The sequence below is a fragment of the Pangasianodon hypophthalmus genome, chromosome 13, assembly GCF_027358585.1.
Source record: "Pangasianodon hypophthalmus isolate fPanHyp1 chromosome 13, fPanHyp1.pri, whole genome shotgun sequence".
NCBI classification, from domain to species: Eukaryota; Metazoa; Chordata; class Actinopteri; order Siluriformes; family Pangasiidae; genus Pangasianodon; species Pangasianodon hypophthalmus.
Genome location: NC_069722.1, coordinates 24,881,942 through 24,906,154, shown reverse-complemented (window position 1 = coordinate 24,906,154; position 24,213 = coordinate 24,881,942). Strand labels below are relative to the sequence as shown.

Genomic DNA, 24,213 nt, shown 5'->3' with positions numbered 1-24,213 from the left:
GGAAAAATTGTTGTCTCATCCACCAACTTGTGCCAGAGTTTTTGTGGTAGACCTAGTGATGCAACAGACGCATGTTCACTCTGTCGCCCAGAGATCGCAAGTTCTAATCCTGATGATGGGAGGGGCTCACTCTCACTCTCTTGCTCCTGTCAATCACAACAACACTGATGTATGAGGAAGAGGGTAGATAGCGCTTTCCTCCAAGTGTGTTACTCTGCGCTATGATCCAGAGGGAGAAAGTGGTAGAAAAAAAATCTGGTCTTAACACTTACAGAGACCGATCTTTCCCATAAAGACATGCAGCTTATACAAAGTGCTAGCATGTGTTATCGGTCTCCTCCTTGTGCAGTCATGATGATCTGATCTGTGTGAGATCTGAGTGCCTTCCATTTCTTAATTCTGATCTTAACTGTGTCCCTCAGGATACCGGAGCTTTTGAAATCTTTTTATGCCTATCTCCTGACTTCCACAGTTTTATCCTTTTATGCTCTTTTAAAAGCACCTTTCAGCCCAGAATGGATTCTTTTCTAGGAATTACACTTCCACAAAAAAGTAGTCAGGACAAAGGCCTGCTTTTATTCTGATCTAATCAAACACCAGACAATTGATCCCATGAATCAGTTAGTTGGTCTGATCTCTGGGTGACTTCCGACACACTGAAAATTGAATTAGTTTCAAATATATTATTCTGCTAGGTTTAATTTATAGTAAGATGCATAACGTGTAACCTTTTAATCAGTGGATTTTGGGTATCACTGGACTGTGGTATGGAAAGATAACATCCTCTATTCATTCCATACATCATTAAACCACATTTTGAGTAAATTGCTTTTCTCTCGGCGTACAGAACTGCTTCATCCTCTTTAAAACACTCAGAAGACCATATTACATGCACGGCACACTCCTGCTACTGTTATGTGACCTATTGATTGTTGCCAGTCGTGGACGTTTATGTGGCAGCAAAACCAGCGGAGCATGTCCAATATAAGCTGTCATTTTACTGCCTTAGTGTTGCGCTATATGTGTGTTTATTCTGGATTCCTGATTCTGATTGGTCAGAAGGTGTTGATTAATTTTCTATCATTTGCAGCTGCAAATCACAGGTTTATATTAATGTGCTTGTTCTAATACATTATTGTTTCTATAGTAACAGCTCGTTCACAGGGACGTGTACGGCAGCGATCCACATAAACGGATTTAAAAAACGTGTGTAATCGTAGATGTGGTGAAGTTTGCAGTAATTAACATTTATGGAAGGAGTCTCCAGTGTCAGCACTTTGTAACAGTCAGAGGTAAAACTGTAACTTTTTTCTGAAATCTTCAGGACAGAGGAGTTTACGCTTTGCAGTTTCTCGCATTTGTTACAGGATCTGATATCCGAACCACTGTTTATGCTCGTGTTGACCTGATCCTGAGACTGTGTATCAGATCATCGCTACTATAAACTATATAATACACTTATTGTTTTGAGTAAGAAGCAAAGTGGGAAGGTGAAATTAATGGACTTACCCACAAGTGATGTCTACTAAGGCACCTGTCATACTACACTATGTGGCAAAAAAGTATGTGCACCCCTGACCATCACACCTGTACATGGTTCTTCCCCAAATTTGGAAGCTCACAATTGTATAGAACGTCTCTGTGTGCTGTAGCATTACAGTTTCCCTTCACTGGAACTAAGAGGCCCAAACCTGTTCCAGCATGACAATGCTCCTGTGCACAAAGCGAGCTCCATGAAGACATGGTGTGTGAAGGTTGGAGTGGAAGAACTCGAGTGTCCTGCACAGAGCCCTGACCTCAACCCCACTGAACACCTTTGGGATGAACTGGAACACCGACTGAACCCCAGACCTCCTCGACATCCCAACATCAGCGCCTGACCTCACTAATGCTCTTGTAGCTGAATGAACACAAATCCCCACAGCCACGCTCCAACATCTAGTGGAAAGCTTCCCAGAAGAGTGGAGCTCATTATAACAGCAAACACAGGGGAATAAATCAGGAATGAGATGTTCATCAAGCACATATGGGTGTGAAGGTCAGGGGGGCACAAATGTTTGCCCATATAGTGTAAATATGACCTTTCCTGTAACTTGTTAAGCATCAGTGGTTAACCTTCAGTGGTTAAGGCTCTGGGCTAATGATCAAAAGGATGAGAGATCAAATCCCAGCACCACTGTTGAGTCCTTGAGCAAGACAATCCATAACCCTGATGTTCTCAGCTCAGCTGTAAATCTCTATACAAGGGATATTACATTGTACAGCATGCCAGGGCATTAATGCCGGCTCAGATATCACACTGATGCTGATGGGAGATGCCACGTTTTCTGTGTCGATAAATCGCTGAATGAGGCGGTCTGTCCCTCGCCTCGTCTCGGCTTTTTATTTACGTGCCGAGTGGAAGCTCCACAGCTGCTCCGGTGGGGGATTTGGAGTTTGTGCATGACTGGTCAGCCTTATTTGTATTGTTCATCACGAAGACAGTGTTGTTCTAGTGTTGTTGTTTTGGGAGTCAGCTCAACCCCTGTTTGTCTCTCTCTCGCTCTCTCTCCTCTCATTGTTTTATCTCTCTATTCAAACAAGGCGTCCACTGAGCACACAGTTAGAGAGCACGTCTACGCGGCTGCCTGTGGGAAGATACTGCTCGACTCTGTGGAATTACTCACCGCAGCCGTGACCGTTATCTACATGGTAGTGTATCAGCAGAACATGCAGAACAATTTTATAAACATGGCACTCTTGTCCTTGGTGGCCTTTCGTGTTTTCTAAAAGGCATCATTGTCTTTAACTGAAGTGTTCACTGTCTTGTGCGAATGATACAGTTAAACACTCGCTCACGGGGTGTGTTAGCATAAATTTTGTAAAAAAAAAAAAAAAAAAAAGATGTCTGGGAATTGAGAAGGATACAAAAATATAGCTGTGGCGAAAACCCCATGACACAGTTAGTTAGCTAGTCTACTAATGTCAAAGCCTAATTATGAAATGAAATAATATAATCTAGGCCTATACACTAGAACAATATGACTTGCTGCCTTTTTGTGGAGAACACAAATGTGATAAGCTACATAATCATATACTCGTTTACTTCCCTTAGTGTGTATTAACGCACTCAATTAGCACACTAACTAGCTCAACATGTCTTAGGCTATTATGTTACCTACCAGTTTTTAAGGCTGGTCAATTAGGTTTCTAGGCAACGTAGAGAATGTTGGATGGGATATGAGGGTTGGGCGATATGACGATAACATATCAATATCGGGATAAAAAGTGTCACAATACACTTTTCTGCGATATTGTGATTTATTTCATTATATACCTGTATGTGTGTGTGTATATATATATATATTATACATATTATAATATATATAATAGGTATGTGTATATAACATTAATTACAAACTGACAGGAAGCAGATGATGTTAAAATGTTAAAATGTTGTGCTTAATTTTCAAATTGTAAAATGTGAAAAAATTTCTCCTTTTCAGTGTTAAATATTTTTGTAAATAAAATGTTTTTGTTAAATATAAAACATAAAAATTAATTTACTATAAATTTGTTTATTACCAATACATTTATAAGTTTTTAATGCCACACTACGGTATTGCTGGCAGTTTGTGTGGAAACCTGTATATCATGATACACAGTAGAAATGCCTTTGAGAATCGTGATATGATATTTTTGTCATATTGCTCACCCCGGTGGACTCGCTCATTAATATGTGCACCCCTGCACCTAACCCTAAGGCTCCTAAAGTTGCCAGAGAAACTCTAGTTCTTAAGTACTAGAGTTTCTCTGGTGACTTAGGAGCCTTGGTTAGATGCGAGTTTTTTTGGTTTTTTTTAACACGTCATCAAGCTTCTATCAAAAGCCAAATCTGATTGTCTTCAGCGTCTTCACTCTGTCAGACCTCTGCCTGTGCAGCGGCATCCCAACACGATTAAACTCCACACCCGCTCTCCTTCCTAACCTCTTATTTAACCAGCAGATCCTAGCCTGTAGACTCGAGTACGGAAGATAGCGACTCGAGACTCGACTTCAAAGCGACGTATCGCTGGAGTGATGAGACGTCAGAACTTCAAAGCAGGAGTAACATCCTGTCATCATTATAACATCTGATCTCGCTTTTTGGCCCATTAATTTTACATGCCATGTTCCATGCTGGAGACGGGCGTGACAGGGAGCAGAGCGTGCTGCTTCCACACGGCAGCGTAGCGAGACATTCTGTCCTGCAGATGCTCTGAAACAGAAGCGTAACAGGTTGAGTAAATATAGCAGCCGTGGCCTGAACGGAGGGACGTGCGGGGGGAGAGAGCGGACGAGTGAAAGCACGTTTCCTGGAACGCACTCCTGAGAGAGGCAGTGCATTAGAGCGGTGTGGCAGAGAGACTGAACAACACAGCGTCGTAATGGAGGAGTGGGAGAGCAGCAACACACACACACATACACACACACACACACACGCGACATTTATGCAATCAGACAGTGAGAGAAAGAGCCAGAAGGACAGATGAAAAGGGAGAGAGAGAGAGCGAGAGAGAGAGAGCGATGGAAGCTGAAAGCGATGGAGAGACCGAGTCACTGAAAAAGATATGTACTGAGAGAGAGAGATGGAGAGAGAGATGGTAAGAAACAAAAGAAGAGGTGGAGATAAGCCAAAGGAGAGAAATAAAAAGAGAGGAAGAGAAATAAAGGAGAGGGGGAGAAAGAGATGGAAAGAATCAAAGGGAGAGATAGAGAGAATCTAAAGGAGCGAGAGGGAGAGAAACAAAAGGAGAGAGGGAGAGAAGCAGAAGGAAAGAGAGAGAAACAAATAGAGAAAGGAGGAGAGATGGACAGAATCTTAAGGAGAGAGATGGAGAGAAGCAAAAGGAGTGAGGGAAAGAGATGGAAAGAAGAAGAGGAGAAAGGTCTAGAGAAAGAATGATGGGGTGATGCAGAAGGAGAGGTGTAGAAGGGTGGAGCAGAGAGTGAGGGAGAAAATCTGAGAGGTGTGAAGGAGGAGAGGAAGAAAGAGAAAATTAGTACACAGAGATTCAGAAGAACAAATGAAGATGGAGAGAAAGAGAGGGAGAGGTAGTGATGGAAAGAATCAGGAGAAATGTGAAAGAAGAGAAACTATAACATGGAAAGGTTGCAACGAGATGAAGAAAGACAGAAGGAGAGATGAAGAGAAAGAAGAGGAGAGGTGTGGGGATAGAGAGAATGGAAGACAGTGAGAATAAGAGAGAGATTGCAGAAGAAGAGATGGAGAAGGGCAGAAGGAGAAATGAAGTGTAGGGATAGATAGAGAGAAAGTAAGACTGAGGAAAAGAGAGAGAGATAGCAGGAGAGATGTGGAGGAAGCCAGTAGTAGAAGAAGTGTAGATGGAGAAGGACAGATAGAGAGAAAGAAAGAGAAGCAGTATGATAGAAATAGAGGGAGAGGTAGTGATGGAAAGAATCAGGAGAAATGTGAAAGAAGAGAGACTGCAAAATGGAGAAGGACAGAAGGGGAGATGTGGAGGAACTAGTAGAAGAAGTGTAGATAGAGAGATGCAGTAACAGGTGAGGTGTGGATGGAGAGATGGATGGATGGAGAGATACTGAGGAACAGGGCAGATGGTGAAGTGAGACCTGAGGGAGAAACAGAGACGAGCAGACAGTCTGTAGTGCTAAGTGCTCCTGTCTCTACACTGAGCTGGTGGAGGACAGGAAGCTACAACACCAAGAAGAGAGGAATCCTCAGGAGGCAGGAAAGCGGCTTCATATCGGTGTTCACGATTCACACACACACACACACACACACACACACAGCTCTGAATTCCCAGTTAGGAACTCAGACAACTTGATATCACAACAATAGAGCAGCACACACACCGACAAGTGCGAACAGATTTCCATTTGCATCATTTTATACTCGATAAAACTTCATTTTAATTGATATGCAACTTTTGCGTTGTAAAAGATGTTCGACAGCGTTGGAAGTTTAGATCTGTTACGGAATTCCACTGATTTCAGCCCAGTTTAAGTAACGTGACAAGAACATTGTATTTTTATAACATAATTTTTATAAGCAAATATAAACAAGATCGCTAATCGTGCAGAAATAAATAACACAGATCTTCTTTATATATTTATCAAATTCAGAGACTAGCTATAGAAACATGACCGCGCCCTTCGCATCTATGTTATGTCTGTGCTGAAGCACAGGAACGTGTTTAGATCAGAACTTGGGAATATCGACATTAAACTTTCAGAGCTCTGAATTCAGTGGATTGCAGAATAAAACTTTCACACAGTATTATATATCTGGAAAAGTGATGTCATCTAAATATTACTTTCCTGTTCTAGCTTATATAATGGCCAGAGGAGGACGGGTTTCCTCGGATAAGTCTCGGCTCCTCTCGAGGTTTCTCTCTCCTCAACAGTGTTGCCCTTGGCTCTCTCTCGCTGTACGTTAAGGCACTGATCGAGTCTGCAAAATGCTATAAAAATAAACTTCACTTGTATACTTTCGAGAGCTTCACTCTCAGAGCAAGCGTACACCTACTCTAACATACTTCTGCTTGCTTTACTTCAGAAAGATCAGCGATGTTCAGCTTGAGCTCTTGTAGCTGCCTACACTTCCTAACCTTTTCACTGATTCTCCATAGACTCAGGTCTATTCCTAGACTTTAAAACACACACACACACACACACACACACACACACACACATGGTCGTTGGAAGCATAAATTAGTGCACAAACTGTGTCAAAGCTAAACCACACCTTAGTAATGGTTTCTAACTTTATACCAACTATGCAAGATTACAGGGCATCGGAAGTGAAGGGCATTTGCAGAGAGGTTAAAAAAAGCCCTGTGCCCTCTTTCTCTCTCTCTCTCTCTCTCTTTCTCTCTCTCTCTCTCTCTCTCTCTTTCTCTCTCTCTGCTGGGTATTAAGGTCTATTCTACAAATCCCACCGGCTCTCAGCAGTCATAGGAGCTTAATTAAGCAGCCGTGTGAGTAGCTGTTTGGCCTACAGAATAATGTCAGCAGTACGCAGTGTGTGCAGCGGAGACAGCTGTGCTCGCTAGCTGCAGGTGATGCAGGTGCGTGTGTGTGTGTGTGTGTGTGTGTGTTGTGCTGCTTAGAGTCTAATTACACCGTCTTCCCTCCGTCAGTCGTTCAGCGAGGGAAAATGTGAAGTCAATGCTCAACAAGGGCAAAAGTTAAATTCGATCATTTAGTCGCTTATCATACAGCATAAACATCACACATCTCACTCGTCTTTCCTTTTCTTTCTTTCTTTCTTTCTTTTTTTTTTTTGTTTGGTTTGATGCGCTGCTTAGTAGCATGATAAGCTCATTTTGCCAAAATTATTATTCTTTTTTTATTTACGTCCGGTGGGTTTATCTGCACTTACTGCCCATAAAAATAAAATTAATAAAGATTCACAAGTCTGACGATATTATCAACAAAGTCCCTCATCCTCTTTACAATTACACCAGTTTACTGGGCCTAAATAATAAACCCTTAAGGTGGCATAATTTCAAAATTTAAATGAATTATTAAACTATTATTATATTCTTTGTGTTTCATACTCTATGTGTTCATTTGCCTTTTTAATTTTAATGTTAAAAGGAAAGCTGATTTTGTGCTTAACATGAAATCATTTATAAATCACATAATTTTAAAATGCTTTTATGGTGGTAAAAATAAATAATAAATAAACACCAAAAATTCACATTTTTTTAAAAAAAAACCCCAAAATAAAAGCATGTCATTTTTAATATGTTTTTTGTTTTTTATTTAAAATTTTTTTAAAAAATAAATTATTCTTATTTTTTAATTAGTAAACATAACATAGGTTTATTTATGGCTTATGGTTTATTTATTCACTGTGATCAGTGAAGTCCTTCTGCCACTGACTATTATGACTAATTCACTGATTCATTAATAATTTATTTTTGTGATATTTGACACAAAGACAGCGCATTATTTACACCATATTTGTCAGGTTTTAACACCGATCCCAAATCCGTGTTTGAAACGTCATCTTGTCAATCCGTTTCTGGTTTAGGAATTTCAGTAAAGTAGACAGGACTCGGGTATTGTAGGACTGAAAATAATTTCCTGGGAGCATCACCAAAATGGCCGCCAGGTTTACTAGACTCTACTAGAAGGACTTTGATATTCTCCATTTTGTGGCATGGATACAAAATGACCAGAAAAGAATACTGCATTTAAAACCAGTAGCCAGATTTAATACGTTTGTGACTGACTAATCAAATCTGATTCAAGCCCCGCCCTCATTGAGGCACCGGGACGCCTGACACTCGCCAAGATCAAGGCCATGAGAAACGGAGAGAGAGAAAACGTTTACACAGTTGTTATCAGCAGTGTTGCTGTTGCTCGCTCGCCCGATTCCCTCCGTGACTCAACCGTGTCTTGAGAGGTTTGTAACGTTGCGCCGGAGAACCTTATCTATCGCTAACGCTGCGCTAATGCATTAAACGGTTGATGTGATGTGACACTCAAGCAGCTTGTCTGACACACAGAAATGAAGACAAATGATTTCTTTCTTTTAATTCAAATAAAATTCAGTCGTGGGAAAAAAAAAAAAAAAAAAAGAGAGCGACAACAGAGCTGCAATACAGAAGGCATTTTACACCAGCAGAGAATTCATTTCTTTTTCTTTTGGCTTGACGTTGACACACAGAAGGTCGGGAGTTCCTTAGACGGGAGAGAAGCTAAGGCACGCAGGCCACCTCCTGCCGGAGAGAGCCGGGGATTCAGAATAAATTGTGCAACAGTTGCCCAACAAAACATTCCAGCACTGACAACAACAATTTGCCGTGAAACTCTACGAAAGGCAAAATGATCATTAAGAGCTTTATAAATCACACAGACCTTTTTTTGTCTCGCTAGCCTTCCACGCTGTCACATTACATTTTTTTCCCCTCCAGAGCCGTTCATTGCAACTGAGACTCGGAACACTTTTTTATACTTTAAAAACATCTGTCCGTTACAAAAAATTACATTATCATTCCTATCAAAATAGCTATAGTACATAAGACTATGTAGAAGTGAGTTTTAAATAAGGTTTGATGTGAACGGTAATCGTCGTTAAAAAGAGGTAAATGATGGTAGATTGACTTCTTCAAAAGGTTTTCTCCAAAACAGTTGTGCAGTTTTACAATCTTAAATACACACACATACTGTATAACCACACACATTATACTCTTTATTAAAAAAAAAAAAACATCCAAAGGATGAATTTTCATTTGCTGTCAAGTCTTAAGGTCTTAAATTAGAAATGTGACAATGTCTACAATACTGTCGTAACACCACTAGCATTTAAGAACGGGATGTCGGCAGGAAAGCTTTGATACCGTTAAAACCTCACGAAATGACACGTGTGCTTCACTGGAAATTCAACAAAACAAACCCCGTCACAACAACACTGAAATCCTGATGTTGCACTTTGTATTGGACACGACCTCAGAGGACTGGACAACGATCTGGGTTGCATACAGAGGAGAACAGCCGGACCTGCTCTTCAGGAGACGCCCAAGCCTCCGCTTGTACATATATACGGAGTCTTACACGCTTAATATGGAACCATGAAAGCGGTATAAAAATGGAGGAAAAATCTCGGTCCAGTGAAAACCGTGGAGTCCGGCAAGCTTGCAATCTTCTCTGCTAAAAATACACCCCAAGCAGTCAGAAAACAGGGGCGGCCCTGTGATTATTATGGAGGTGAACACCCCATCCTTGGAAAACTGATGTCTGTGCGGCTGACGTGCCACATCGGAGGGTTCGGAGGCCTCATCACGGCTACTGACCGCAGTAACTATGGGAACCTGTGACGTCATCGTCAAAGTGGCTTCAACCAGGATTGGGCCAGTATTGAAATAAGATGAGCAGATTCTGTGATTTTTGAGATTGTGCAAAGAGATCATCAGTCTGCTGCTTAGGTCTGCTGTGGGGTCTAGTCAGGGAGGGTGCAACGTTAATGCTAACGCTAATCCCGTGTCGGGTTTATTTTAATCTAGTCAAGTCGGGGCGATGGCCTTTGTAAATAAAGGCAGCTTGTCTTTACAAAAAGGTATTGATTGAGCTGCAAAAAAACAGCATATAGACATTAGTCATTGACTAAAAAAATAGCTATTTCATTTATATAAACACATGAATAAATAGCCAACTCAGTACCCTTACCCTACACAGTAAATCCTCTGCTTCAGGGAAAATAAAGTAAAAAGAATAAAATCATTTTTTATTATATTTTTTTCTCCCTTTGTGTGCCAGCACAGCTGACACTTTCCATTTCAAGTCAGGCAGCCTGCAGGCAACGGCAAGCTGTAGAGTCAAGAGTTCGAAAAAGCCAGGAGAGAGAGAGAGAGACAGAGAGAGAGAGAGAGACAGAGAGAGATAGACAGGTAGAGAGAGACAGATAGAGAGAGACAGACAGCCTGGCAGTTCCAAGAACCTTCCCACACACATTCTGCTTTAGGCTCCTGCACTCGTGGAAATGTGGAAATGTGGAGTGTGGCCCAGCTCAGCTCTACTTGGCAATTAACTCAACGTTCACTCCTATAGACCTGCCCACAAAGGGCCGCTGTGGCTGGGGGCAAAGTGCCTTACTGACTGTGAGTAGCTGGAGACTCCCATCTTGTAGGCTTTAATGCCGCAGTTTAGCATTTTGTGGATACATCTGCACCGAGACTGCGGGGTAATGTGTGTATGTGTGTGTGTGTGTGTGTGTGTGTGTGTGTGGATACCTGTGTTGCCATAGATTAAAAAGCCTTACTCTAAATGCATCCCTTTTGGTCACAGTACCTATGTTGAGGTCCGTTCTGTGCTTGCAAATGTCCCCAGCAAAGTCCATGCAAAAGGCATCTTAATTTTCTTTTTTTTTTTGATCAAGTTTAACAAAAATTTTGATCACAGTTGTTTCAACTCTCAAACCTAAATAAATAGAAAAAAGCTCAATTGCACTCATATGACTGTGAGTCTAAAACAGCACTTCATAAAGATCTGTGTTAAAAAAAATTCCTCAGTGTACGCTGTCTCACCCCGAACAGCTCAGATTCGTCTGAGCAATGTTAAAAGAAATAAATAACAAAAAATTTCAACAGCACAACGATGGCGATGCAGCAGGAGATGCAGGGCAGCGGTAGCGTTCCTGCTACCTTATGGTGCCGTTAGCTTTGGGAGGCCCGAGCTGTGATTTGGGATCGGGGCTGAGCGAGCTCCATGCCGTATCTCTGCACGACTGCAGGACGGGACAGCCAGAGGGCGTCGCCGAGCAAACGTCCGCAGCTGCCCACACCTCGCCAACCAGGCTGTCCACCCAGCGCTCCAACCTCATACCCGTCAGCCCGGCATTATGCTCCGCCTCCTCCACCTGGCCCAAATGCACCGGGATGTTCAGGATGGGGTTCAGCCCGTGGAAGCTCTGCTCCATGTAGCTGTTCTTGGCTGGGCCGTTGTGCACTTTCAAGGCGTCGTCTGCACAAGAAAAGAAACAAAATGATTATTTAACGAAGGTCGTGACTGCCTGATAATTGTTTTTACATTGTAATCTATTTCTCAAATGTCTTCACTGTCTGGCTATTCTACCTAAAATTTTGGCAAAAGATTGTCTGAGCCTTCAGTTAATACCACAACAGGTCTGCCACTGCACTGTCACTGGCCAAGTACGTTTTATGAGGGAACATGGTCCAGTAAACAAAAAGCCATTATTTTACTGCCAAAAGTCCAGAGGAAATCTATTTAATGCTAGAACACTTTGGTGAATGGTTTTTGGATTCTCAAAATCCATTTTTTTTCTTTTGGATTTTCATAGTTATAACACTGCCAAGAGTCATCAACCAATCAAAATGGGTTATGAGGGTTTTATGTGCTTAAAAAAACAACATGGGAAGATGATGGTAATGGGAAGTATCTACAAAATGCATTAGCTAGGTCTACAGGCGACATGGCAAAGATTACCCTAACCAGCCAGTTAACATACCTGGAATAAAAGATAAAAGTACAGATGATTATTTACTAAAGCATAATAAATCTTTTCTGATGTAGCTGGCTACTAGATTTGGACAGCTCCCTGGGTATTCTCACACTTTCCATCCGTCTGCATTCTTCAGATCAATTTCTTCCTTGTCTATTAAATCCTGTGTTGCCACTGCGTCATTTGTGCTCCTAAGCTTCATGATGTCTCTAAGCTTTAAGCTGCCCTTTCAAATTACCACCTTCCTGGCTTAAGCATCTATCTGCCTTCTCTGACTGCCTCCTCCTTGCCTCACAGTCTTTCAGATGTCTCCTTAAACTACCCAATTCCAGCCTGTAAGCCTAGCTTACCCACATCTCGCCCACATTTGACTGGCTTTATACTGTTTTTAGATCGGGACAACGTTGCACAATGTTGCTTGAAGAGGCATTCAAGTTACAGTTCACCCAAAGAATATCTGTGAATGAAAATCATCATGCTTACACAGCTCATTGGCTTTGAATAAGCTTTGAAGAATCTGCGTAATCATTTGGAAGTGGCCTTATATATCCTTACTTAGGCCTACCCTATAGGATGTGCATCTATGTGATCATCACACAATGGAAAACCACAGTCAAGGGCCAAGTTCTGTTCGGCTTGTTCCTTTGCACAAGGCCAACCTGATTTCCCTCAAAGCTCTCACCTAAGATCCATAACTTTTCATTAATGGATGTCCAGCTTTCACTGAGGTACGGACTGGCTTGGACCACATAAAGGCACTCTATAAACTTTTATTAGCTCTGGGTGCAGAGGCATGATCAGCAGGAGGACTTAGTCTCTGCCTTCCGCATTAATCATACGCCACAATGGTGATTCATCCTGAGTAACCAGCCATGCTTCCCCCATCTCAAACTGCTACTCACAAATCAGAGCTTAACTTTCATTAGGGGTTCTGTGGACAAATTCGTCATTTAAGACTAAGATGAAATGAAGCCTATATTCTAACATGAGTTTATACCAGTGTGAGTTTCTTCCCATGTAAGGTGACCTGAGTTTTGTGTACTACTCATATGCAAGTCTATATTTAGCTGATGGAGCAGAACGATCCCAATGCACAAGCCTCTGAGAGCCAAAGTGAGGGTGACCTCACAGCATGAGTTTCTACTATCCAGGCTGGTAATGCATGAAAAGGAAGAAGGGGTGAGTGGGTTCGGGGGGGTCTCTTAACAAATGTCACTGCACTAAGACTAACAATGTCTGAATGGAACATTTGAACGTATTTGCCTTTGGAGCATAAACGAAAAGGGATAAAAGAGAGAAGACAACATTTACAGCTCCTGTTGATAGCACTGACTGGTACACTATACATCCAAAAGGAGTGGTGGAACGATATGCATCTAAAAGTATCCATCCCTTATAATTAGTGGATTTAGCTATTTAAGGCACACCCAAAACCACCTCTGGATGCAAACTCAGCACAGTAAGTTCACCAGGAGCTGAACAGCGTGGGTTTCTATAGCCAAGAAGCCGCACAGAAGCCTTTAGATCACCAGGTACTGTGCCAAGCGCCACTGGCATTGCACTCTAAAGCAGTGTAAATGTGTTTTCCTAACTGCCTGGCAGTCTCACAGCTGAGTCTGCACTCGGAATACCTGGAGAATGCTACCTGACTTAATAAGCAAGAAGGAGAAATAGCAAACACAGATGCTTTCCATGGTCCGGGGCCCCTAGGCCCAATGATGTCAAAACTACAGATATTTTCAACAAGTCTGTGCTCTACTTTGTGTCAAAAGTTTGAGGAATCTGCTTTCCCAGACAATGCCCCTGTGGATGATGCAAGTCCATTAAAAAACATTTTTTTGAGAGCAGAGTGGAAGAACTTGCACAGACCCCTGACTGCTTCCCCAATAAGCACCTTTGGGATGAACTAAAAAGTGGTTTGCAAGTCAGAGCTAAGTGTCTAACTTCAGTGCCTGACCTCAGTAAATGCTCTTGTGGCTGTATGTTACATCTAAAGCTACTTAAAAGAGGGTCCAACTTCCAAGTCACACCCTTGATCAACAGGAGTGACATCTCACCTTGGCGGATGGGCAGGTGTTTATGGTGTGTAAGCGGTGTGACGAGGAAGCGTGTCTCGGCCACGGGGTTCCAGTGGTGCAGCACTCGGACAGTCCACATGCCGGGCCGCAGTGGTGTGTTCAGCGGAGGCCTGTAGTGTGTGAACTCGGCAGTGGAGTCGATCAAGACGTCGTAGGTGGCTGCGATCACGTTAGTGGGGTCAATCCACACCACCGTCACTGTCACATTGGACCCTTTGGCCCACTTCTGCATCCCCACCGGCTCGTCCATAGGCCCCATGAGATTACCAAAATTGCGGAAGATTCTCTCCTTAGCATCCCAGTCTGTCCCAATCTGATGGAAAAAAGGAATGATGTGAATGCTCTTTAGTTTAAAACTAAGACTGATTTATGTAACAGTATTATTTTTAAATGTGATTCATTCAGCTATGCATAGCTTTCAAAATTACTTACCCAACATATTCAAACTGAACAGACCTTATATTAAATTAGCTCATATTAAATTAACAGCAATAATAACTGCTATAATGCTTAGGTTTATGTTCTTTAGACCAAAATCTTACAGAGAGTATTGGGAAATTAAGTTAAGGTTTCCCTTTGGAATTCATACCTCTACCTCGTTTTTAGCTACTTAGCAAATCTGAACTGCATTGAACTGTGTATGCTGAGGTTCCAAGACCAGGATTAAGAAATCGCTAAAAGCTAAACTAGCACAGTTCACCCCAGGATTGAGATCTTTTAAGGGATCATTCAAGCAAACAATGTTAATGTTAATAATGAATAAAACCTAAAAAGAGGCATGTATGAGACATTACATACATTTTTGCCTATATTTCAAAACTTTTTACATGCCAAGTTATTCTTTTTTTGCAGTGTAGCACTGTTTGAATTATGCTTTTGTACTATGGAAAAACATTTATAACAGCAATGTACCAACATGGACCACTCTAGACAGACTCAACGCACCCTCCAGACATACAACACCACCGCGACTAACTCTTTCTGTTCTGTTGTAACTGAAAATCCAGAGGAACACAAGACTAAAAGACACGGGCACAAATTTGTCTGCTGGTACCTGCCTAGCTGAACATAACGGCATCAAACGACTGTCAAACCTGTCCATGGACTTGTCTTGCCATGCCCACAGTGGACTCCCACTGAGCGTATTTATGGCAGTGGAGAAGGTGGGTAGGAGGCTAGGAGTTATCTAGTGCCAGTATCCTAAGGCTGCTTCTGTAATTCTAACATTTCCTACACAATGCTTCCTCTTCTGAGCATCTGGGATTTGTCAGTAAAATGGTTAGTAGACTCGCTTGTGTGATATCAGTATTCTCCAGCACAAGACTTCCTCTCTTTTCCCCAAACCAAGCCAGTGCCTCCAGAAAACAATGCAGACCAATTTGAAAGCTTGTTCTGGGAAAGACCTGGGCATCAGATGAAATTTTAAGTGGCTTACAGCACCAATCACTGGCCTCAGTTCTCTTTCAACAAAACATGCTAGGCACTCCAGCGCTTATAGATAGTGACACCTTGTTGTCCCACAGAGACCGAGAAGAGCTGTTAGGAGACAACAGGTGGCTAGATATGTACTTCCTTTGTCTCTGCATGTGACCCACCCACCCCCTCGTCTTACAGCAGATAAACCTGGTGCAGCAAAGCATGCAGTCATTATTTTACCCCCACACACACACTCCTGGCAGACAAATCACTGATTATGCCAAAGGGCAAGATGATAGGTACGGCGCAGGCTGACAGCTAAATCAATGAAGGACGTCTGAATTATTGCTTGCTTAACGGAGTATGTCAGGCGGAATGCACAGCAGAGTAAGATTACCAATAATATTCAGAGGTCAATTTCCTTTCAGTGCACACAGTGTGTGAGCCTTTGCACATATATACTGCCAGAACATTTTTACTGCGATGGGCAAGAACAAACCAAGCATTGTTCTGAAATCTCTCTTTTTTATTTGTTTTAATCAACCGAACCACTTTGTTTACTACAGCCAATTTTTCATTGTCCAACTTACGTGTGGTTCTGCTGAGGGTGCTATCTCCATTGTGAAAAAAAAAAAGCATAAGCACAACAGCAGCCAATTCATTGCCGAGGATATGAATCACTGAAAAGTCAATCTGCCTGATTCTAATCTAAATTTTATTCTCTCTTATTTACTCGGCAGAATATCCGTATGTTGTTCTGGTAGAAGCAGTAAAATAAACCTTCCCTTTGCCGATCTGCACGAATGTGCTCGTGCTTCCACCACCCTTTAACACAAGCATGTGTATGTGAACAACGGCGATTTCTCTCGACTCACACTGGAGCCTCGAGAACTCCGAGCTGTCTTACCTCGGCAAACTGCAGTCTGTTGAAGTTGCTTGGTGGGTTGGTGAATTTGAAGAACTTCTTAGGCATCACCCAGGTCTCCAGAGTTTCCAGCTTGCTGGTAGCCAGATTGGTGGCGTGATGCTTCACCAGGTAACCCTGGAACTCATCAAATAGGAAGTAGATATGGACAGCCACAGGATGCCCCATAGCATAGTACCTGGGGAGAAAACAGCTTCGTGTCAAATGGTGCAACTTCTCCAGGTTAGTTTCCGTACTCCTGCTTAAATAAGTTAAGGGACATGTCTGTTTCATGCAATATTGATACTGAAATCATGTCTGGAGGAGGTGATGTTGATCAGGATGACCACAGCACACCGTAAAACATTTAGCGATTGGCTGCAATATCAGTATTTCAAAGGAACAAATGAAAATGATGTACTGTGCAGCCCAAGAAAACGACTGATCAACAGACAATATTACATCCAATAAATGACAGAAGATTCAAAACAAAAGCAGATATTTTTCAGAATACAGTGAAGGACCAACAGATGGGTGGAGGAGCAACAGAAAACTTCTCCTGGCGAGAACTCCACCCTAGACTCATCAGTATTCCAGCCGATGCTGGAGGACCTCCTGCTCCCCTGGCCAAGCCGAACAGCAAACATTTACAGCGGCCGTAAACATTAACAGAGGCCCTATTCACACACCCAACCTCCAATCCTCTTATGGCTGATGTCACAGCGGTATGCCAAAAACAGAGCACTCCTTCTGCCCCTCACACACCCCAAACTGGCAACAAGCAGCTCGTTGTGCCCTACAACCCCTCCTGAGTCTCCTTCACCCCCTCCTTGTGTTGGGAGGTGGGAACTACTCCTAAATACTGACACAGACCTGTTTGAGGCTGAATGGACCAAGGGCTTCTTTCACAAACAGAACACGCACTGCCTTTGTTTTAACGTCTCCAGAACAGTCTTGTGGTTTCCGTGGTATTCACCTGAGTGATTACTGGGCTAACATGCCACGTAGGCTTTCACTTCACTTCAGTTACATATGACTTTCATTATGACTTTCTCGTTCTGTTGCAACGATGCTTGGTTTTCACAAGGATGGAGTCATTTGGATCCAACTTTAAGACTTCCTCCTTCACCTCTTTTTAGTCCTGCCTCAAAAGGGTTAAAAAAATAAATTCAGAAAAGTTCCTGTGTTCCTGAATGATAGATTGAGGAAAAATTGGTTACTGAAAATTAATGTACTGACCTACAACGGTTGTCGCTGGCGTCTCCTTGCAGGGAGTTGGCGGCTCGTGCCAGGCCGAGGCGGGCGAACGCATGGTAGTGGGTGAGCAGGGCATCACTCAGGCTGTGGACACCATCAGGTTCATCATAAATGTTCTCCCAGTAGGCTTTGAGTCCTGGCGTGCCTTGAGGATAGCTTCCAAACAGGAAGGCATCCAGCTGATTCACGATCTCCTGATTCACGCTGGCCTCAAACTTGCGCGCAAAGAACGTGGGCCGTGCCGTTTGCTAAAAGAGACAAAAAAAGAGAGAGGAGGCAGAGAAGAATGATGAGAGACAGTACACTGATTTTTGGAAAGAACAGAGAGGATAGGAATAGAGAGAAACAGACAGGAAAGATCAGATGGCAAGCAGAAATTGGAAGGAGCATGCAATCCAGCGGGATGCACAGGAAAGAAGAAGAGGCAAAGATAGAGCTCCATTCTCAGGAGATGTGATTGATGGTAAAAATAAAAATCAAAGTGAAGAGCTGTCTTTGCACGTCAGTCAGCACACATCAACTTCAGCTATTCAGAAAAATCAGCCTGCTAACATGGAACAGAACATAAAATCCTTCCTTGGAGAGAACCGAATAAATTAAATTAAAATTTGGCCTGCAACTTCCAGTGGAGTAGAAAAATCCACAAAATCCACAAAAACTAGCCATAAAAATATAGGTGTATATAGACAGCAGTAGTTGAACAGTGGGTCTCTAGTTGTTTTTTTATTATTCATTATTTATTTTCTTCCACAGAAGCCTTTTTAGACAGGGAAAATATCAACAATTGAAAAACAATTGAGGTTTTTCACAGAGCAGCTGTGATTAGAGTTTCCCTCCCCTAAATAGCTGGTGTGGAAAAGATGAGGGTGAAAAAGAGGGAGTCTCAGAGGTGATTTACAGCGTCCATGTCCAGGAAGCTCTTTCAGAGGTTCCTGGCTCTTTGGAGGCTCAAGGCTGAGAACAGCTTGTGAACAAACTGAACTGCCACGACGCATTTCAAGCTTCCGTCAGCCGCTCTTTGTCCTATTTCTTTCAGATGCCGCTGCGAGGGACGAAGCATTGTCGAAGGGTAATTACTCAATAGCCACGGCTGCGCTTATGCTCTTAATGGACTGCGAAAGCTCTCGCACCCTTCCCCCACTTCTCCCAGGATAGACTTGAAATGGTTAACCACAGCAGTTGATCACAGAGGCCCTTTCACATGCTGCTTTTCAGTACTGATAGTCAATTGAAGGCTGTCGGGGTGAATTTCAAACCACAGTTAGAAGTGCTTAAAACGTGGTAGTTATTTTGAAGTGCCTGGGCCCCTCCTCTTTTCCTCTTATGAACAACTCATCCTCAGCTGCTGGGCCAGCCGAAACACTGACACACACACAGGAAAGGAAACACTAATTACCAGTGCAGCAAGCAGATCCCAAATATCTCAGCATGTAATTTCCCTTTGGTCTTAATGCGCTTTGGACGTTTTTAATCATCGCATACTATAGCGTCTTGCAAATTTCATTTAAGATCTGTCGCCTCTGACATTTGTGGCCTGAGACCGAAAGAAAGCTCATGGCGATGATGTCATGGGCACGCCGCTGAAGAGCAGGGCCGCTGGGATAACGGCACACGAGACCAGAATAAAAATTGAATGCCATAAATTAGATAAAGAAGAAAGACAAGTAAGGAAAGAAAGAAAGAGGAAAGAGCTAGAACAGAGAAAACAGAAAGAAATAGAGAAGTCATGAAGGTAAACGTGAGAGAAACGGAAAGGAAAGAAAAAATTGAAAAATAAGATGTATAGGAATAGAGGAATAGAAAATAAACAGGAAAAGAAAAGGAATGAGAAAGCGGAAAGAGAAAAATATAGAATAGAAAGATACAGAAAGTAAGTAAAAAAGAAAACAAAAGAAAATGACAAAAATAAGAATTTCTCATAGAGTTTTTCATTATTTTTCTAATAAAGAGGAAAATAGAAATAAAAAGAACGAAGGTGAAAGAAGGAGAAATGGCTATAGATACAAATGGTTTAAAGGGTTAAAGAAAATGAATGAGGAAGAACAATAATATAGAACAATAAAGTGACGTCGAAAGTGAGTAAAAAAGAAAATTAACAAAAGAAGGGCTGAAAATAAGAAAAATGATAACAAATGAAAGAACAACACAGAAACAAGGGAAGAAAAAAAATAAAGAGGTAGACATAAAGAGTAAGACAGAAAAATGCTAAAACAAAAGACAGAAGGGGGAAAAGAAAAGAGCAGATAGAAGGAAAGAAAGAAAGAAAGAATGAGAGAGCGAGGTAGGGGGGTAAGAGAAATATAGAAAAAGTAAGCAATGGAGAGAGGAGAAAAAGTCAGAAAAAGAGGAAAAGGAATGTAAAAAAGAGAAAAAGTGCAGACTGCTCACTTGCAGACAAAGACGATGGAAACAAAAGCAGCAGCTTTGGCCAACTCTTTGGAGAAAATGGAGCTCACCTCCTCCTCCTATTGAATCCATACTCGATCCCACACTCCCACTCATTCCCCTGAGTGATGGGAGATTTTATGACAGGAGCAAAGACACTCTGACTCTCCCGTAGTCTGAGTCCATGATCACGTTCCCACCGTACGCTGCTATCAGCGTCCGTTTGACGGGAAGCCGCCTTCGCCATTGATCTCGTTCTGGCCACAGTTAATTACAGATCCTCACACAAGTTAGCATGGCTTCCCTTCTCGTTAAGTCTCATTGGATTTCTAATCGGAGCGGAGATCGGCCCTGGCTGGCGAACCCGTCCCGCGCTATTAGCTGTTTGTTCGGGGCAAATTACACGGCTGTAAAAGGGCCTGCTGCAGAATGTTACTGTGTTCATTTCAGGTGTGAATTCGTGGCATTAACACTACAAAGGGGTCAAGTGAGTGTAGCTAATGAACTGCTCCCTTCGGTTTGCTCGCTTTGGCACTGCTCTTGGCCTGGTTAAAGAATAATGAGGTATGTGTTAGAGGTTTTCCACCTCTCCACTGGACAGTTATCAGACAAAGCTTCTGCTCTAGTAACCAGAAGGTGGTGAGTTCAAGTCCCAGAGCTGCCAGAGAGCAAGGAAGAACTTTAACCCTCTACAGCTCAGCTCACGGCCTGGATTGGATTCTGCCTCACCTGTTTTGGATAAATGTGACTGGACTGGACTCAAAATAGTCAAGTCTCCACTCAAGGTGGGTTCTAGGCTCATTTAGCGGAGCATTATCATTGCATGTTTGTCTTTAGAAGAATTCCTGTGGGGTCGTTAACTGAGAAACCGAGAAACGGATGCACTTCCAGCAAAGAATTTCTGCGGATTGTACCAAGCTCTCAGAAAGTACTGCAGAAGAACCCCCTGGGGTGGGAGTTGTTCAGTATCCTACACGGTACGGCCACACCCAGGTTTATTTGAAGTGAACCGCTGACCTCTGTGTGCAGATGAACCAGAGATTGGTTTTCTGGTCTGCACCAAGGTTCAAAAACAGATTTCCCACTCGACCAAACATAGCGAACTCTCAAGGTAAATGGGTTTGGGTCTGAAAAAGTGGTTTACCTGAAAGCGGGGCAGGTCAGAGGGTTTGAAGTCATTGGGCGAGCAGCCACACCAGTCCACGATGTGCTTATACTGGCACTTGCAGCCCAGTTTCCGGTTCCAGTTGGTGATACGCAGGTTGTTGTCCACCATGCTCTCGCAGTGAGGACTGTTCTCCAGCACCGTGTGGAAAAACGACTGCAGAGAGGAGAAGGAGATAAAACTAATGACATCTGATAAAATGAAGACGAATGGTATACAGGGCAGGCGTACCAGGAGGTCTGCTTTTTAAATGTCTACATCAGTGGAAAAAAAAGGAGTCTGCTTTTCTCGGGCCAGAATCCAATACCTGAGGGGTGAATTACTATCGCCAGACAGGATAAAGAATCACACCTCTTTTCTTTTCTAACCCTGCTGTAATTAAAACCATCCACTTTACACACTTAACACACAGCTCCTGAGGTAGAAAATAGGAGCGCAGGGCTTCTAAATGTTCTGCTCAGCTTTGTTTAAGTTGCTGATCGAATTTTTAAAGCGTCCAGTAATGTGTTAAGTTAACACACCTCGGCTGGCAAGAGAGTGTAAGCGTAGAAGCGCTTCATGCTGGTCACCAGGTCGTCATCGGAGTTGATGATGTACTCCACGAAGGCGCGGTTCAGCAGGAACCAATCAGAGCCTCCGTCCACCGCGATGCCTTCCGGAATCTTCCTGTCCCCCAGACGCCACATGTGTGTGTCACACTCGAAGAAGAGCCGGTCCAGGCCCTGTTTTCTGATGAATCTGCAGAGGGCAATAAGTACCACATGTCAAACCTTTTCTCTTCCCCTGGATTATATTGCGACTATTCTTATAACGCTGATATCAGATGGAACAGCTGAGTATTCGACATGCTCATATAAACGTCCAGGACTGAGCTCATACACTTTGCTGCATTTTAATAAAGTTTTGCTCATATCTGTGTGGAAGAAGAGAACTCATGATCGAAAACTGATGAGCAGGAGGCTTTGCTTCTTTCTAGAAATAAGTGCTAACACATAGGTGCAAAAAAAACACGCTTAGATAATATTTTTTTCCCTATACCTTTTTATATGGCCCAGAATAACAGGACTGCGTGATACCACCCTTTCTTTTCCAGCACATACGATACGATACGATACGATATGATACGTGTTATGCTGTCGCTACTCACCGAGCGTTATCTCTCCCATGAGACTTGATGAAGTTCATGTTGCGGTACTTGGAAAGGAAAGCCACCAGCTGATCATTAGTCCTGTGAGGAGGGAAAGAGAGAGAAAGCGAGAGGGGAATGAGAGGATTCTCTTCCTCTGTGTTTGTTTAAATGTAAAAAAGTTTGTCCTTTTAATCAAATGACAGTTGTTTGCCTGGGCGCTAATGTCATTTGTAAAATCCATGTCAATAAAGCATTTATTGAATCTAGAGAGAGAGAGAGAGAGAGAGAGAGAGAGAGAGAGAGAGAGAGAGGAGATCAATCAGGCTAATGAGAGGCAGTGTAAATGAGTGCAGGGCACAGGGGATTCTGGGAAATCTCTAACTCGCACTCGGCGCCGCAGTGAACCAGATACGAGCGGCCTGCTTCAACTACAGTGTGACAGCCACTGCACTCTCATTAAGTGATACACACACACACACACACGCGCGCACACAAACCTGCGAACAGGCGAACGCTACCCCAGGGACACGAGAGCAGGAAACACCTAACAATTAGATTTCATTACTGGCACTTTCCTTTAATTTGTATTGGATAAGGCTAATTGTCATTATTGTGTTAGTCAAGAATAGCACACTTTCGCGGAACATCTTCGTGACAGCAGTATGGAAAAAAACAGATAAGTGAGTACGCCTATGTGTTCTCTGAATCCTTTAATTGAATTATGAACAGCATGATAAGCCAACATATGGTGCTGCACTGAACAACTGGCACTATTGTTCGTGTGTGAGCTCGATAGATTTTTTTATTTTAAAGGAATACCTCCAGAATTTTTCAATCTTATCTCTATCCACTGCAAATGTACACAATAACTGACAGAGTCATTAAGTATTGAATGATACAGTGTGTGTGTGTGTGTGTGTGTGTGCTGTTATAGTAAAATACTAAGTGGAGGGTGTGTGTGTTACGACTCTGAAGCAGCACGTGACAAAGAAGCATTTTTTAAAATTTATTTATTTATTAAAGAACAACGTCATAGTTTCTATCTGTTTACATTTGCATTTAAAGCTCTGGAACGTCCTTGCAACAGGTTAGTTCCTGTTCTCACTTCCATTATAACAGCTATAAACAGTCAATCCCTCACCAGCCTCTCGTTTTTCACACTAATAAGCCAAAATGCAGCTTGTCATGTTACCGAGAAACCGAGAAGCACAAACCCCTCTGTCCTGAAGATGTCGGAAAACCTGAAGTTACTGCTTGTTACATACACTTGCAGTCTCCTTACAGAAAACTTCACCATATCAACGATTTTTTAATCATTACGCAGTACACGTCCCTGTGAATGAGCTGTTACCATAGAAACGATAATGTATTACTAATGAACAAGCGCACTGATATAAACCTGTGATATGCAGCCGCACTAATGTCAGAGCTGCTGTTATAGAAAACACCTTCTGGCCAATCAGAATCCAGAATTGGTGTTACCATCAGCATCTGTTCATCTGGAACATTGTTGAGGAAGTGCGAGTCCTGGGTCATACCATTACTGGCTTATGGGGGCTTGGGCATGATGTTCTATGTTGTAAAAGTCATGAGACAGAGGAAAAAAAAAAAACCTTATTAGATGCTTTAAGTGTCCAAAAACAAATGATGTAACAAAAGGAATAAATATTGACTCCAAAATAAAAGCCATCAAAAAATGTAGCTAATTTTTTAAAGTCCATGCAGAAATGCTTTCTTGTCACCAGCGTAGCAGAGTTCATATTGTTTGACCTCTAGGGTTAGTTGGATATCCAGTTGATCAGCCGAAGCTGCATCTCGATAGAGATTATCCCTTTAAGACGTATTTAAAATTGGCAGCGTCGACCCTTCGCCTCCGTACCTGTGGCTGTGAATCAATCACACGCCCAC

At 42.5% G+C, this 24,213-nt stretch overlaps 1 protein-coding gene across 1 annotated transcript in view; it reads right to left on the bottom strand.

Annotated features, from left to right (window-relative positions):
* Window positions 1–9,211: 9,211 nt before the first annotated feature.
* Window positions 9,212–24,213, bottom strand: part of xylt1 (xylosyltransferase I) — a 66,997-nt gene continuing 51,995 nt past the window's right edge. The window contains exons 5-11 of the mRNA XM_026909867.3: window positions 22,324–22,404; window positions 21,698–21,914; window positions 21,156–21,332; window positions 17,609–17,874; window positions 16,373–16,568; window positions 14,029–14,362; window positions 9,212–11,472 (exon numbers count right to left, since the gene is read on the bottom strand). Of these exons, the coding sequence (XP_026765668.2) occupies window positions 11,150–11,472; window positions 14,029–14,362; window positions 16,373–16,568; window positions 17,609–17,874; window positions 21,156–21,332; window positions 21,698–21,914; window positions 22,324–22,404 (1,594 nt within the window). The 3' untranslated portion in view covers window positions 9,212–11,149. The remainder of the gene's footprint in view (window positions 11,473–14,028; window positions 14,363–16,372; window positions 16,569–17,608; window positions 17,875–21,155; window positions 21,333–21,697; window positions 21,915–22,323; window positions 22,405–24,213) is intronic.